The sequence below is a fragment of the Bombyx mori genome, chromosome 11 (assembly GCF_030269925.1).
Source record: "Bombyx mori chromosome 11, ASM3026992v2".
Classification (NCBI taxonomy): Eukaryota; Metazoa; Arthropoda; class Insecta; order Lepidoptera; family Bombycidae; genus Bombyx; species Bombyx mori.
Genome location: NC_085117.1, coordinates 6,485,115 through 6,501,382, shown reverse-complemented (window position 1 = coordinate 6,501,382; position 16,268 = coordinate 6,485,115). Strand labels below are relative to the sequence as shown.

The window sequence follows — 16,268 nt, the reverse complement described above, 5'->3', positions numbered from 1 at the left end:
TATCTTCAAAGTGCATCCAAGGAGGACTGTACTTTCATTTAGACGCCGTTATTTCTTTCACTTATTAAACACGCATTAAAACAAATAATAAAACTATCTTCATACAAGTGCTTAAGTAATTCAAATCAAACACAAAAATTAATATGAAATATTACTAAACAATTACGAGCGACTAGCGATTTTACAAAAGTTGCGAATAAAAAATTAAGTAACTACTTGCGGGGAACTACCGGCTGGCCGCATGAAAAATATAAACACAAATACCTATATTAAAATTCAGACGTACCATAGGTATAAAAATGTACCTAGCGGCCAGGGCATACGGTTCAAAATCACTAGGAATAATTCCGTGTCTCTTGCTCATTTATTTTGCGTCGATCGGTCTGTCTCGCTCGCTCGGTTCCGTTCGTGTATTAAGGAACATTACACGACAAAGAAAGAAACATGTTGGGTGATAGTGTGATGTTTGTTTCCTTCGCGTAATGTGTGATGTTGCATTACATCGTAGGGTAATATTACCCGAGTAATATCACTCGCATTACTTACACATGTCTACTATACATTCAGTACGCGTTACAATCGTATCGTTACTCGTTACTCCCAATACCTTACTCCTATACTTATATCAAATTTGTAAAATATCTTTCTTACCTTGTTTCTGTTCCACACACGAACACAATACCTCTGCCTCTAATGAATATTTAAATATTAAAAAACCTGTATAACGAATCTCACAAATCATCAAACAACGTTATTTTCTTTGTACGTCCTTAAGTTTACATTGCCTTTTTAATTCTCGGAAAATACGCACGCATGCGCAAAACGATCAGTAAGAAACGTTTCAATACACGCATCAACGCAGCGTAACATTGCGTCATTGAAACAGCGTATGTAACCATGATACGAAACATGCGAGTAACGAAAAGTATTCGTGAGTAACGTTTCGTTACTCGGTACTAGATGGCGTACCCGTTACTCAGTAACGAATACATACGGTTTGTTACAGCTCTACATCTTATTAGGGCTGAATAGGCGGAAACCCATCCCGACAAGAGCCCTCTTCTTCGATACAGCGAAGGTGTTCGACAAAGTCTGGCACAACGGGTTGATATACAAACGGTATAACATGGGAGTGCCAGACAGACCCGTGCTCATCATACGAGACTACTTGTCGAACCGTTCGTTCCGATATCGAGTCGAGGGAACGCGCTCTCGCCCCCGTCACGTTAAAGCTGGAGTCCCGCAAGGCTCCGCCCTCTCCCCGTTACTGTTCAGTTTGTATTTCAACGATATACCCCGGTCTCCGGAGACCCATCTGGCGCTCTTCGCCGATGACACGGCTATCTACTACTCGTGTTGGACGAAGTCGTTGTTACATCGGCGACTCCATACCGCAGCTACCACCATGGAACAGTGGTTACGGAAGTGGCGCATCGACATCAACCCCGCGAAAAGCACAGCGGTGCTCTTCAAAAGGGGTCGCCCTCCGAGCACCACTTTGAGCATCCCACTCCCGACTAGGCGCGTCAACACCTCCGCCTCCGCCATTCGCCCAATCATCATGGGGTTCACCCCGAGGCCCATTCCGTGCCCCCGTAAGGGGGTACGACGACCCCTCTTGCTTATTAAAACTTAATCAACAAAAATACCTAAATATATAGGTAACGATTTGACTGATTAGTAGTGCAAATGATTAATAATTACTCATGGGTATGTAAGAATTTGAATTATTAATTGAAATAAATGATTGAGAAGTATGCATTGTTTTATTTCCAAAACAAACATTTACTAACCGTTACTGGTAAAAACTAGCATGTACTAAATTCTAATGGTACGTCGTAAGGCGTATCAAATCTGCCCCCTCCTTATACCACATGATGGTCACGACCACTCGCTCAAGAGTGTAAAGCAAAGAAGAAGAAGAAGCCTCTCTTTTCCTTTATGCGAAAATAAAACCAGACAAAAGCGTGTCCGACAACACACAACGTACGGGTTCGTAATCAAAAGTGAGGTCAAATTCTCGAATGCATCCTTTCGTTGGATGTGAGATAGCTTACGATGTTTCATTGTAATAAGTTGCAACCAATAAATTATGTTTAAGTTGTAGTAAACCGCCACAGAGCATTTGTTATATGTAAATCTTGTAACCCTAACATTGGTTTGTAATATTAAAAGAAGAAAGTTATTTTATTCGTTAATTTATTTCTAAATGATGATAAACGATTCTAAACAATGATTCAGTTCGGTAAAGGAATGGTCTAACAGTACGACAGAAGCACGTCCACGCTGCAGGGTCTGAGACAGCACTCATCCACGATGCCTCGTTTGCCGCGTCCTTCCGAGTACGGCATCAGCCACGCGGAGCCGTAGCTCGCGAACTGAGCACCGCTGCGCTTGTCCACGCCCGCTTCCCAGCACAGGTCGGCCAGAGTGCGAGCCAAGTGACGCCCACAGTACGTGTGCACTGCTTGTGGCTGTTGTGTTGACACCCACATTACTATTGTCAACATTAATGCAATAGCAAGGAGTAACTTCATGTTTGACGACTGAAGTGTTTTTCGGAGGATGTCTCGCTGATGCGACTGATGAAATGTGAATGTGAAGAAAGCTAAGCCACCCTTCATTTATATATGGACAATTAGATCATGAATATTTATGTAATAACACATGGACATGTGATTTTTTTGACATTGCGTAGGTTCCAGTCGTTAACCAGAATAAAAATCAATGAACTGTATCAAATTTTGCACATTTACAATGTTCAAAAGATTATATTATGGTTAATGCAGTTAAATGCATCAGATTTACAGATTTAAAATAATATTGTAAATTGAAATTTTAATGAATTCAGACTGCAGTAGTAAATAATATATTACAATCTGAATACAGCCGGATGGCGATTTTTCGTATCTAATGTGCTGTTCACCTAATTCCCTCACGCGACATTGTAAGGTGGGATTAATTGAATAGTAATTAAGGAGTTTTCAGTATAAAATAACCAGTTCGTCTTGCTTACATCACATTCGAATCCAATACATTGGACTGATAAGGACCTTCTCCTAAAACGATTACAAAGCACCATGATGAAGACTTCAGTAATGCTCATGTTAGTAGTCGTGATCAGTCTGATATGTTCAGGCGAGGCGCAGGAGGTAGCGCGCACGTACTGTGGCCGACACTTGGCGGATACACTCGCCGACTTGTGCTTCGGGGTGGAGAAACGCAGCGGTGCGCAGTACGCGCCCTACTTCTGGACGAGACAACACTTGGGAAATCGCGGGAAACGCGGCGTAGTGGACGAATGCTGTTTCCGGCCTTGCACACTTGACGTTCTCTTATCTTACTGCGGTTAGGTTCGCTTGTGTCTCGAATGTCATTGATTACTATTAAGATTTAATTAATAAACTCATAGTAAAGAAGCATTTCAGTTATTTAAAATAGTGGACGGTTTTGGGATGGAGATTTTTCATTTTTAGATTTATAAAACTTGGACATTTTTGTTGCGAACTGCGCTTTAAGTTGTCTAAGCTTATTTATAAATTATTTAGTTCCCAAAAACAGCGATTATCCTTATTGTGTCTTAAATTAACTTAAGCTTTTAGTCCCTTTGAGATTTGATGAGAGGGGATCTATAATTAAACAGAATGTTCTGTTGTTGAGAACGTTGACAAACTGATGTTCTCGGGTTTTCAGCGACATTCCAATTTACAACAGTATTGATATCGAGAGACCGACCGGTAGGTTGACTGAGACGGGACTTACGGTTCGACTGACCCAATCTTCTCTAATTCTTTGTCCACACTTTCTTCTTCTCCATCCCCGTCCCTTCACAATGACAGTTCTTTCTTCTTTTGTGTGGTGTTTTATTTGTAATAATCGATAATAATAATATCAGATTTAAAAATCGACACTTACACAAAAAGAAAGTCTCAAGAAATTTACATAGTGAACTTTTATTGAAACACCTATTGTGGAGTCCGTCTTTAGCTCGGCTCAAAAGTGTCTATGGTCCAATTCAACAAAACTGCTTGTAGTTCTGCGATATTATTAGTAACTTAAATGTTCAAGATTATAGCCTAACTACTTGGCTGATGCTTTTAGTATCCACTCTACTTTCGGTTGGCCTATGCGTTAAGCCTACAGTTTGCTTGGTTAAGCAATACCATTTTACTGTTGGCTTTTAAAGGATCGCAACTGTTTTAGAGAATTTGAGAAGTGTGTAGAACGGATGAATCAAATTAAGGAAGGGAAGGCTTGCTAACAGCTGCCCGAACTCCCCTAGTGATGATCTAACTAACCGATGAATTGCAAGCGAAGTAAATTATCCCTTCGATATAAGGTGAATCTCTACAAAGCTTCCATACTACCATGGTCATGACCTATCCAGGTGTAAGATTCGCTCACGCGGCCCGCACTAACTTAAACCCCCTTCAAATCATTCAATCCCATTTTTGCAGGATAGCCGTTGGAACACCGTGGATCGTGAGGAACGTGGATCTTCACGACGACCTTGTTTCCATTAGTAAGTGTTTACAGTCAACGTCAGTGCGCCGTTTCGCAAAAACGACGCGACACGGTAACTCCCTTATCGTGCCCCCGGTAACTATATACGATGCTGCGGACCGAACAGTCGCCGTCTCCCTAAACACCTCATTTCGTGTCCTCCCGATTCACTATCGGTGCTTTTAGGTACCTCAATCCGTGCTTTTAAACACCGCTAACCATTCTCGCTTGCTACGAAAGGTTCGACGAGTAAATGAGCCCTCAAACACAGCTCACTGAATTCCTCGCTGGATCTTCTCAGTGGATCGCGTTACCGCTCTACTCCGCGAGCGTATCTACTACCGAATCGGAATTGCCACCTAATGAGAAAATCCGCCGAGAAACTCAGCACGCTCGCATACTCTTGCTGTACTTATTCTACAAGTCACGATATTAAGGAATTAAGGAAATTATTTAGTTAAGCTAAAGTCAATAATCACCTTAATAGGACGAAAATATTGTTATTATTCAATAAACACTCCGAATAGTAAAAATATTATAGTCTCTTATTTTATTTCGAATTAAATTTAATAAGCAACAGAGATTAATAGTAACAACGAAATTTACACACTAAAATGTATAAGAATACCAGCTGTACCCGTCCGCTTCGCTGGGCATTTAAAATTAACATTATTATTTCTCACCCCCACAATGATTCTCATCATTAACAACCCCGCAGCTGGTGTAGGGAGTCCACCACTCATATAAAAATTAGCCTATCCATTAAGTACATGTATTTTCTACATGGAGACCAAGTTTCAAGTCAATCGGGTGCATGGTTCAGTAGTTATAACGGAACATCCGTAAAAACCACTGTAGATTTATATATAACTAGCTGACCCGGCAGACTTCGTAGTGCCTCAATCGATAAATAAAAGACCTAAGCTTTTGTATAAAATAAACATAAAACAAACAAAAGGAATCCGTCCGACGGGGGACATATAAAAGGAAAAACATTTTTAAGCTATTGCATAGATTTTATCGCGGGCCTTGAGCGCGGCTTGAGAGTGGAATCGTGAAATTCCGTAACGAAAAAAACCCTCCACCCCCACTCCGCCTACCATGCCTACCATGTAGCTCGCGTTCAACACATTCACACGTTGCGCTTGTGTAGTGTTTAAAGTAAGAAATCTATGCACCGATTTATGTACTATCAAAATATGTGATATAATTTCGTGGGTAACACAACGATAGCACGATTCAGCTTTTGCGTCAAGCGCCATCTATCGGCGACAAACGGAATTGTAAAATAGAAAATTATATCACATTACAATGCGTTGAGCGTGCCATTTTCTATCGCTTAGTCGAAGAATTTTATTACTACTCCTACTAATCATTCAGTGATAGGAGTGGCATTAAAAATAAACTAGCTAAACCGTTGATTCTGGGCGAATGAGAGTTAGAACTAGCATCTAAAGGCGTGTCTCTATCCCATGTAGCGCCCTCTAGTGAGTGCGCGGTTAAAATGGAATACTCACAATGTAGCAGATTCATTGAAAATTAGCCCACTGAGTTTCTCGCCGGATCTTATTTTATTGTTGTTTTAATATTAAATTATTATTGTCGATTTATAATTGCATAAGTAGATAAAAAATGCTGCAATAGCTTTACCGCGGCAGTCTCCGAGTGCCACATGTCTTTTTTTTATTTTTTTACCTTTTAAGCCTTCTCTGGACAAATAATTTAAGACCAAAATTAGCCAAATCGGTCCAGCCGTTCTCGAGTTTTAGCGAGACTAACGAACAGCAATTCAATTATATATATATATATATATATATATATAATATAGATAGATTAGTATAGATAACGGGTCGAAGGCATCGTATATAGTCTAACATTTCAGATTGTAATTAAATTATGTCTTTAGTTTTACTAACTTTCACAGATAGATGATCTAGTTGTACGCACTTAGGTGGGCCTTCCACTAGCTCTATCAATTCATTATTTATCATTAGGCTGTTAGCCGTGAGCACTTGTGAATGCTATCTGTAAAAACTGAAAAACCTAAACAGCTTTAGGCCTAGTCCTAGTCACCTAGTCATACTAGGCATAAATTTGCTCTCTTACGTGAGATTTTCCTTTGATTTGATTTATTGGTTTTAAGTAATTTTTTGATTAAGAAAAGTACTACGCAGTAATATTATTGTTCCTGGGTTCTAGTTCCCCAAATAACTGTGAATACTTTGAGCTCTGATAATCGCTATATATAAATTAGCCAGGCGTGAGCCCTGAGCCTAACCACGCCATGAAAATAAACGTTTGCCCTAGGCTCGAGAGCATGACAAAATTTTCTATTTTGCTTTTGCCAATCGAAATCAACGACATAAAGTCTAAAAACCGTATGTGTATCGCCAGTCAACACTTCTAGTTATGGTTCAGGAAGAGAAGAACAACTTTTTGTTATTTACAGCTATTTATTTCCAAATGTTTTGAGAACGAATTAGTTTGGTAAAGGAGTGGTCTAACAGTACGACAGAAGCACGTCCACGCTGCAGGGTCTGAGACAGCACTCATCCACGATGCCGCGTCCTGCCGAGTACGGCATCAGCCACGCGGAGCCGTAGCTCGCGAACTGAGCATCGCTGCGCTTGTCCACGCCCGCTTCCCAGCACAGGTCGGCCATAGTGCGAGCCAAGTGGCGCCCGCAGTACGTGTGCACTTCTTGTGGCTGTTGTGTTGACACCCACATTACTGTTGACAACATTAACGCAATAGTAAGGAGTAACTTCATGTTTGTCGACTAAAGTATGTTTCGGAGGACGTCTTGCTGATGCGACTGATGAAATGTGAATGTGGCGAATGTTCACAGCCTGTGATTTATATTTAGGAAATTGATTCATGAATATTAACAAATTCTCGAGGAGGTATAATTTGTCTTAGATACGTTCGGAACAATAATTCAATGGAAATCAGTGAACTGAATGTGTCGAGACACATTAGTTGATGTATTTGTTTACGACGACATTGACTTATTTGCGCTTTGGTTGCGTCGAGTGTTTGTGAAAATTATATTATTAAAATAAGTTGCCTTAATGACTAGGTAGATTAGAAGTTAGACTAGGAAGACACAAAGCCACAGTGTTTCATCCAAGTTAGAATATATTATTCTCATGCCATTGTCATATTTTTTAATAGTTTTGTATCTTTTTTCGTATCATTCTGGTATGTGTGTATTTATTTTAAGTGAATTTCATTTTATTTTACTTTGAAAATACATCGTGGCTGTTGTCTTGAAGACACAGTCTAGCAGCGATTTGTACAAGATTTCACATGAACCTTTCCAAAGTTGAATTCAATTTGGACTGTCAATAAAATAAATCGAAACCTACATATTAAAAAATATTATGCTACGCCTAGATGTAAAGATTACCCAATTTTAACGTATTTTATATTTATATTTTTATTATACGCCCACCGCATCGTAGTCACCGAGAAGTTTCTGTGCAATCTGTAGGAATATACGACAAATGGAAGATCTTCCACCGAGCGGGTGATATTCGCTCGGTAGACCGACGGTCCAAATGTTGTTGTTCGGAACTTGTATATATACGCTTTATCTTGAAAATGTCGTAAGCGAGATTCAGACATCGGTCAATTATCTTGCGTTGTATGATGGCTACCCGCCACATCACTCCCCTCCGAGACCGGAGGTCGTGTCATTTAGTTATCGTTGTCCGTGCTGAGATTAGCTTGCAAGTGCCAGTGCTGCTCGAAGTTTGCGGTGAGTCGAAACTGAGCTTGAATGCTGCGTGATTGTCGCCAGTGCTGCTCGAAGTCTGCAGTGAGTCGAGACTGAGCTTGAATGTTGCGTGCGTGTCGCCAGTAGTCCATGTGTGCAGAGCTGCCACGCCGAAGATGTGTGACCCCAAGCGTTGATGATCCGGTCGTGGACTGCGATGAACTGTAGTGGCGTGATGAGGCAGTGTAGGTGCGTGTCGTAGGACTAGGAGGCGCGGTGAGTCGGCTGCGATGGTCCTGTTGAGGCTGCGATGCTGGCTTGCTGTGGGACGACTGTCGATGACTTGCTTTTATCTGCGAGAACGCGGGAATTGTGGTAGCCGAAATTCTTGATGCGCTGATGATGAAGTGTGAAGGCTGCAATTGTTCCGTCGCAGGTCACCAAGTGTAGGTATACGATGGACAGAAGATCTTCCACCGAGCGGGTGATATTTGCTCGGTAGACGGACGGTCCAAATGTTGTTGTTCGGAACTTGTATATATGCGCTTTATCTTGAAAATGTCGTAAGCGAGATTCAGGCATCTGTGCGTTGTATGATGGCTACCCGCCACATAATCAAAACGCGTTCAACAATAAGGAGGAGGGACCTCCTGCGTTCAAGCCTGGAGGTCGCATTCAGCGATAATGCCTAGTCGCAATGATCCTTTAGGAAGGTCTCCGTCAACGTAATCGGTTTGACACTGTGTAGTATATGTCCAAGCACCTATAAACCCGCCCTGTCACAATAAAGGCACGAGACTAAATTGCGTGCGTCGATTGCTTTTGACGTCCACCTACACAACTTTACGAGGTGGAATTAATTGAATAATAAAGGAGTTTTCAGTATAAAATAGGAAATTCATCTTGATTATATGGCACTCGAATAACTACTTTCGACTGATAAGGACTTTTCTACAAAATCCTTTAAAAAGAACCACAATGAAGACTTCAGTAATTTTTGTATTAATCGTGCTCAACCTGATGTGGTCAGGTGAGGCCCAGGAGGTAGCGCGTACGTATTGCGGATCTCACTTGGCGGATACACTCGCCGACTTGTGCTTCGGAGTGGTGAAACGCGGTGGTGCTCAGTACGCGCCCTACTTCTGGCAGAAAGCATACTTGGGATCTCGCGGGAAACGCGGCGTAGTGGACGAATGCTGTTTCCGGCCTTGCACACTTGACGTTCTCGCATCGTACTGCGGATAGAGTATTTCTACGTGACCTGCAAACTGTACTAAATTTATTTCAAATTCATTTTAATAAATATCATTCATTCTCTTGAATTCGTTAATTTAACTAAATTATCCTAAATATTAATTCAATACTGGATTGGCTAATCTTGCCTTTAGGATACATTGCGGTATTACAGAAAAGCGGGAAATTTGACTCAATAAACAAAAACCTCTTTATTTCTGGATAATTTTACCGCTTTCTACAAGGGAGCCTTATCGCTATCACAGATAGGTACTTCCATCCTGCATATTGTCTGCCGCGATGCAGCAATGCGCTCTAATTTAAGCCATAAGCCATTAAAGTCAGATATACCCCGCGTCAGCCTGTGCGAGAATGGCTCTCAACAGCTTAAAGATAACAGGGTACCAGATGGTGATGGAACACAGCTAAACTTCTGAAGGCGGTAGAAAACTGGTCCTTAAAGCCCTTCAGAATTTATATAATTCCGTCATTATCGATGGAAATATTGCCATGGCATGGACTAGAAGGGTGGTAGTACTGTTCTTCACAAAGGGTGATAATACTCGTTTGAAGAATTATAGATATATCCCGTTTCCGATTCAGTTCCGATAAGTTGTTCTCGAAAGCTATTAAAACGGTCTCGCACGCAAACATGATGACTTCCAGCTACCCGAATAAGTAAGTTTTTGAGAAAGCTCTGACTGAGAGAATTTGCTTACACTAGCCCTAGCAAGAGCAAAGTGAGTCGAATAAGTTACTACCGGCGACCACGATAAGAGGATTTTCGTGTCGCGCCACTTTCTCGAAGTAGCGTTCTGACGCTAACTTAAATACTTACGTATCAGTTCTAAATTTAAATCGTCGTGAAGGTCGACATTTCTCACGTACCACGATATTCTGACGTCTATCCGGTAGACACGGGATTGGATGACCTGAAGAGAGTTTGTATGCAAGCGGGCCGCGTAAGCGAACACTACACTTGCATAGGTCATGACGGAACCTATGCAAGTTTTGTAGAGTATCACTTTAGTGTGAAGGGTAGGCAGCGGCTTGGCTCTGCCCCTGGCATTGCTGAAATCCATGGGCGACGGTAACCACTCACCGTCAGGTGGGCCGTATGCTCGTCTGCCTACAAGGGCAATAAAAAAAAAAGGGACAATTTACTTCGCTTACAAATCATGGGGTAAAGTCGACCTAGTAGAAACGCGGCTCAGTTGTATACTAATTTAATGTGGGAACCGAACGTCATCCCTCCGTCGAAGGTGATCCCTATGTATTGTACTTGACCTTCGTAGCACACAGTATGGTCTGGCAAAGATTTTAATGGCGGGAATAAAATTATTGCGTCTAATTCGTGACAAACTACTAACAGTAGTTCAGGAGGGGAATATCCTATTAGGCTACCAGCAAAAAGGGTAGGGAAAAAAACATATGGCAAGGAAATGTGTTCGCTCAAATTGTGCCTTATTCGGAGGCTCAAGGTCACAGAAAGAGCAATAGAGATGAGTGTGCTTGAAGTTTTCCTGCGAGGTAATATCAGAAATAAGGAGATTCGCAGAAAAACCGACCGAGGTGACCGATATAGCCCAAAGGATTACCGATTATCGAGTGGCAACCGGTACCGGAAAAACTAGCGTGGGTAAACTTCCCACAAAGTGGACCAACGACCAATTGAGGTTCGCGGGAATCCGCTGGATGCAGACAGCGGAGGACCGATCGTTGTGGCGAGGTTTGAAAAAGGCTTATGTAGACATAACAGGAGGAGCAGTGAACCTCTGTTTGCTAAAAGATAGAAGGTAGATAAACTATTAAATCTTTATCTCAATGTTGGTGGCAGTATTCTCGTGTATGGATTCCGGTAACAAGTTAACACCAGGTCTGAAATAAGCTTGCTCACCTGTCTGATCACTAAAAATAATACCAATATCGGCCGATCTGGTCCTACTCAAACTCGGTCCCTGTACTTCATTACTCAAACACTCCAATACAGTGTGACATGCATCTTCTACTGTATTGCAAATAGTACTATTTTATTGGAGGACTCCTTTTTACTCGTTTTAAAAACAAACTTGTTTTAAGGGATGTTTGATAAACTTGCATGCTGTGCACATATCTTATACACAACATGAACTTCTCTCAAGTCTAAAAAGTCTCAGTGGCTTTTTTATCACCTCTATTCAAAGGTATGTTTGGTATTCAATTCGAAAATAATGTAAATAATAATTTTCGTAAATAATATGTTACCACAGAACTCATCTGATGACCAAAAAAGACCCTGGACATAAAAGTAGACGTAGACGAGACGTAGAAGTAGTAGAGAAGTAGCAGTGTTTTTATTTTAATAAAACATATATTTTTAAGTTAACCATTTATTTAATCCAGATAACGCGTTAACAAAAATTTTCAAATTGGATAAATTTCCGTATTAATTAAATAGTAATTTGCTTATCACAGTATAACTTCAGAACGTCTGTTGTGCAGGGTCTATAGCAGCACTCATCGACAATACCGCGTTTCCCACGAGACGAGGAGAAGGGGGGCAGCCACGGCCAGCCGTAGCCCGCGTACTGGGATCCGCTTCGTTTCGGCATGTCCGGCCAACACAGGATGGACATTGTACGCGCCAAAAAGTCTCCACAATAAAATTGGCTGGCTGTCTGTGCTCCTCCTAACACGAGCATGGCAGAAACGACAACAAGGAGTATGACCAGTTTCATGATAATTCCTTACGTGTTACTTACTCGTTTTGATGCAGGATGTGAATGTTGCGAGAGTGCGAAAGTCTCTCATTTTATATGGAAACTTGGTTAATTAGTATACAGTCAAGTATGTGAGCACGTAATCGATGCGACGCTACGTAGGCTTAACCAGTGATCGGCTGAGGGGTTCAGCAAATTAAATTGACGGGATCAATATATTCAAGCGTTTCAAAGCTTTCAAATGACAATTACATATTTGCGTGACCTGATTTATTTTTCTCCTTATTACAAACAACAGACTTTATTACTATGATTGAAATTAATTACCAGTCATTTTGTAAGAATATTTAATATATAATTTATTTCTAAGGTGATTGTGGTGGTGACACGAATGATTATACGACTTTAAAATTTTTACGTAAGGTTTATTATAACTATTCTACAATAACGTCATTCATCAAAACAGTAATAGCTTTTTATCTTGTTCAATTTTTTTTAATCAAATCAATGAATATTGCACGTGTATCAAGGTCGGTATTGTAAATTTTGTTGTGTTTCAAAATCTAGTGGCCATCTTAACTCAGTAATACTGAAAGACTATTCGTTCCTATAGAGTGGTAAAAACAGAACACTTATGGCAACGTTGATGAGTGGTTTAAACACGCCATTTTGGATCCTCCTGATCCACTAACGGTACTTTTAGGTAGCTCAAGTACCGGTCATCGTTCTCGTCGAACCCGTCGCTTGCGACGAAGGGTTTGACGAGTAAATTAACCCAGACACAGCCCACTAAGTTTCTCGCCGGACCTTCTCAGCGGGTCGCGTTTCCGATCCGGTGGTAGATTTTGCGAAGCACGGCTCTTGCTAGGGTTCGTGTTAGCAACGTCGTCAGGTTTGAGCCCCGTGAGCTCACCTCCTAGTTAAGGTTACGCTGAAATAGCCTCTCAAGTCTATCAACTTAGGGAGGCAAAAAAAAAAAGATGAGTGGTGGAGAAATTATAAAAAGAAATAGCAACTTGTCCAAATTAATGAATGATGTTTTTTTTACTTATTATTATCCAACGCAACTGATTTGTATGTCTTAAAAAGTTTGAGGCATTTATTCTAATACCATGTCCGGTTCTCATCAGTGCTAAAAATCATCATTATTAATAAACAATCAGAGAATGCTGAAAATACGACGTCATATTAATCTATCCGAATTTTTAGCCCATGATCGAGCAATTTTCTAATGTATAATCGACAGCAACTGCCCACATATAACGAATTTGTTAATTCACTGAATATTAATTAAGTAAAATTTCCCTATATAAACTCCAAAGAGGAATCTTTTCGGCAGTCCCGACAATCTCATCAAGAGAATCTCATAAGAGCTGTAAATAGGATAAGTAACTGAAATCATTGAAACATGAAGCTCATCATATTTGTTGTTTTCTGCATCACAATCTACGGTTCAACGTCGGGACAACAAGAAGTCGCTCGCAGATATTGCGGAAGACACTTAGCAGTTACAATGGCAGATCTGTGCTTCGGAGTTCAGTTTGATAAACGCAATACGCAGTACGAAGGCTATCACTGGCCGTTACTGGCGTACTCCGAAGAGCGTATCAAGCGCCAAGGCATAGCTGATGAGTGCTGTCTCGTTCCGTGCACGACTAATGTTTTGAGTTCTTATTGTTAAACAGAAACTGGATTGTCTTGTTTTCGATCGTTGACTTTGTTTATGTAATATTAGTGAATTGAATAAAATAATTGAATAAAATGTTGTTTTTTTTTATATTTTTACCTAAATACCTGGTAAAATTCTTACTGATGGTAGGACATCTTGTGAGTCCCCACGGGTAGGTATCAATACCCTGCCTATTTCTACCGTGAAACAGTAATGCGTATCGGTTTGAAAGGTAGGGCAGCCGTTGTACTGTAAAAACTGAGACCTTAGAACTTATGTCTCAAGGTAGCTGGCGGCATTTACGTCGTAGGTGTCTATGGGTTCCGGTAACCAGACGACAGATATTGACAGGATGGCGGTGCCTACCCATGCAGCATCCAAAACGCCCTACAACCAGTAAATTTACAAAGAGTTAGGTTTGTCTATTAACTTCCACAAGAATAGTGAAAATGTCCAAAAAGTGAAAAAAGCAAGCATTTATTTTACAATGACGATATGACTCTAATTCATGCAATAACTCAATTACTCTGTCTAAATTTTTCCGATATTATCGATACTTTCAAAAGCTTATAACTGATTCCGGACACTAGAAATAGCTGCTTAACATTTACTGTTTGTAATCGTTCAACAGAATTACTTGTACTATTACTAGTTAGACTAATGTTAAAATGGCGTAAAAGAATCTAAATCAAAAATATGAAATTTTGATGGAAAAAAAGGGGGTAAAATTGTATGCTGCCTTTTTTTCTGTCCGCGAAAATGACTGAATCTAATGAAGAAATTCGAATCAAAAAGTCCAGTTATTAAAAAAAAAAAAATTGGTCACAAGAGGTAAAAAAAATTCGTGTCATTTATGCTTAATAATATTAGCAAAAAATAGATACAAACTATTTCAGTCCGCAAAATTTTGATGTCAAAAAGTTCGCTCTGGTCGATATGTTACGACTAACGTCGGTGCGATTTTAGGGAAAAGGCGAGAAATAATAGCCATTAATAGCTATGATATACCTAAAGAACGAGGAGGTGAACACAAGATACTTCTTCCCATTTCGAAAAAATCGGCAAATAAAAAAATATGTGAATTCTAAATGACCTCACTGAAAGAAATCCAATTAATTGTGTACTCATTTCGAACTTTCTATTGAAAGGCCGAACCGCTTTTGAAAATATTGATCACTCGTGATGAAAGGAGTATTATCTACAACGAAATCGTGAATAAGGTGTGGTGCAAGGTCAGTCGAAATTCGCAGACTATAGCGGAACTCGGATTAACTCTTAATTAGATGTGTTAGTCTGTGAAGCGGGAAGGGCATCGTTAATAATAAGATTTTACTGCCGGACAAAAAAGGTGTTATATAGCTTTTTTTTATTGCCCTTGATGGCAGACAAGCGTGCCGCCCATCTGCTTATAAGCACTCACAATCACTCATGGACGTCAGAAATTCCACACCAACACCATCACAGCCCCTGCCTAACGCTGTAGATGCTCTTCAATCATCATTTGAAGAATGTCATAATCTGAAAATACCTGAATGAAGTAGGAATAAATTTTGCTCCAATAACGACTGGTAGGATGGTAAAAAGAAAATGACTGAACAAGTATTCAGACCAGTTCCTATAGAACGTACGGCAGAAAACTTTGAAATATCCAAATATGTATTCAAATGTATTTGTTAAGGCAGAATGTAGCATGACTGTTTTGTTTCTTGAAGCTTCTCAGTTTCCTCAACTAGGGCCTTCATCACTATTAGAAGAAAATCCCAGATGTTAAAGGAGATGTTCAGTAGAACGAGATTTACTGGTGGTAGGACCTCTTGTGAGTCCACGCGGGTAGGTACCATCGCCTTGCCTATTTCTAACGTGAAGCAGTAATGCGTTTCGGTTTGAAGGGTGGGGCAGCCGTTGTAACTATACTTGAGACTTTAGAGCTTATATCTCAAGGTGGGTGGCGCATTTACGTTGTAGATTTGTATGGGCTCCAGTAATCACTTAACACCAAGTAGCCTGTGAGATCGTCCACCAATCTAAGCAATAAAAAAAAACGATTCCCAATGACATTGTACTTTGAGAGTTCCAACATTGACTTCCTTTTTGAAGTGAAAACTTCTTTAGAATCGTTGTGATTTCAAACCGGATGCAACGGAAAAAACGACAGGTAAGAGACACAAATACAAAAATGTGTAGGATGAAGCCAGCAAAGAATGAGACAGAAATATACATACTATTTAATACAGCGCCATCTGTGAGATTTTTTAATACTAACGTGTGTATGAAAGCTCTTGTAGTGAATTTTAATTTAGGATTATACGTGAAATTAAAATATCAATTCACAGAGGGCTCTACCTTACAATTATTTACTAATGACAAAATTTTACATATACTTAAGACGTTTAGGATAATTGTATTTTAATTTTGGAAGGTTTCACTTCTACCACGTGTGAATTGC

The 16,268-nt window shown here is 40.2% G+C and overlaps 7 protein-coding genes across 10 annotated transcripts in view; 3 read left to right on the top strand and 4 right to left on the bottom strand.

Moving 5' to 3' along the window:
• LOC101744167 (netrin-B) overlaps positions 1-16,268 on the bottom strand; it is a 249,874-nt gene that overhangs the window by 187,282 nt on the left and 46,324 nt on the right. The gene's annotated exons all lie outside the window — the stretch shown is intronic.
• On the bottom strand, positions 2,259-2,537 carry Bbx-a7 (bombyxin A-7). The gene has a single exon (NM_001128157.2). The coding sequence runs from the start codon at positions 2,535-2,537 to the stop codon at positions 2,259-2,261; it is 279 nt and encodes a 92-aa protein (NP_001121629.2).
• On the top strand, positions 3,081-3,353 carry Bbx-b7 (bombyxin B-7). Its single transcript, NM_001128317.1, has one exon. The coding sequence runs from the start codon at positions 3,081-3,083 to the stop codon at positions 3,351-3,353; it is 273 nt and encodes a 90-aa protein (NP_001121789.1).
• Bbx-a8 (bombyxin A-8) lies at positions 7,004-7,273 on the bottom strand. The gene has a single exon (NM_001128158.2). The coding sequence runs from the start codon at positions 7,271-7,273 to the stop codon at positions 7,004-7,006; it is 270 nt and encodes an 89-aa protein (NP_001121630.1).
• Positions 9,138-9,539, top strand: Bbx-b8 (bombyxin B-8). Its single transcript, NM_001128318.2, has one exon. The coding sequence runs from the start codon at positions 9,200-9,202 to the stop codon at positions 9,464-9,466; it is 267 nt and encodes an 88-aa protein (NP_001121790.1). The 5' UTR covers positions 9,138-9,199; the 3' UTR covers positions 9,467-9,539.
• Bbx-c2 (bombyxin C-2) lies at positions 11,808-12,220 on the bottom strand. Its single transcript, NM_001126263.2, has one exon. The coding sequence runs from the start codon at positions 12,169-12,171 to the stop codon at positions 11,884-11,886; it is 288 nt and encodes a 95-aa protein (NP_001119735.1). The 5' UTR covers positions 12,172-12,220; the 3' UTR covers positions 11,808-11,883.
• On the top strand, positions 13,562-13,834 carry Bbx-g1 (bombyxin G1). The gene has a single exon (NM_001128162.1). The coding sequence runs from the start codon at positions 13,562-13,564 to the stop codon at positions 13,832-13,834; it is 273 nt and encodes a 90-aa protein (NP_001121634.1).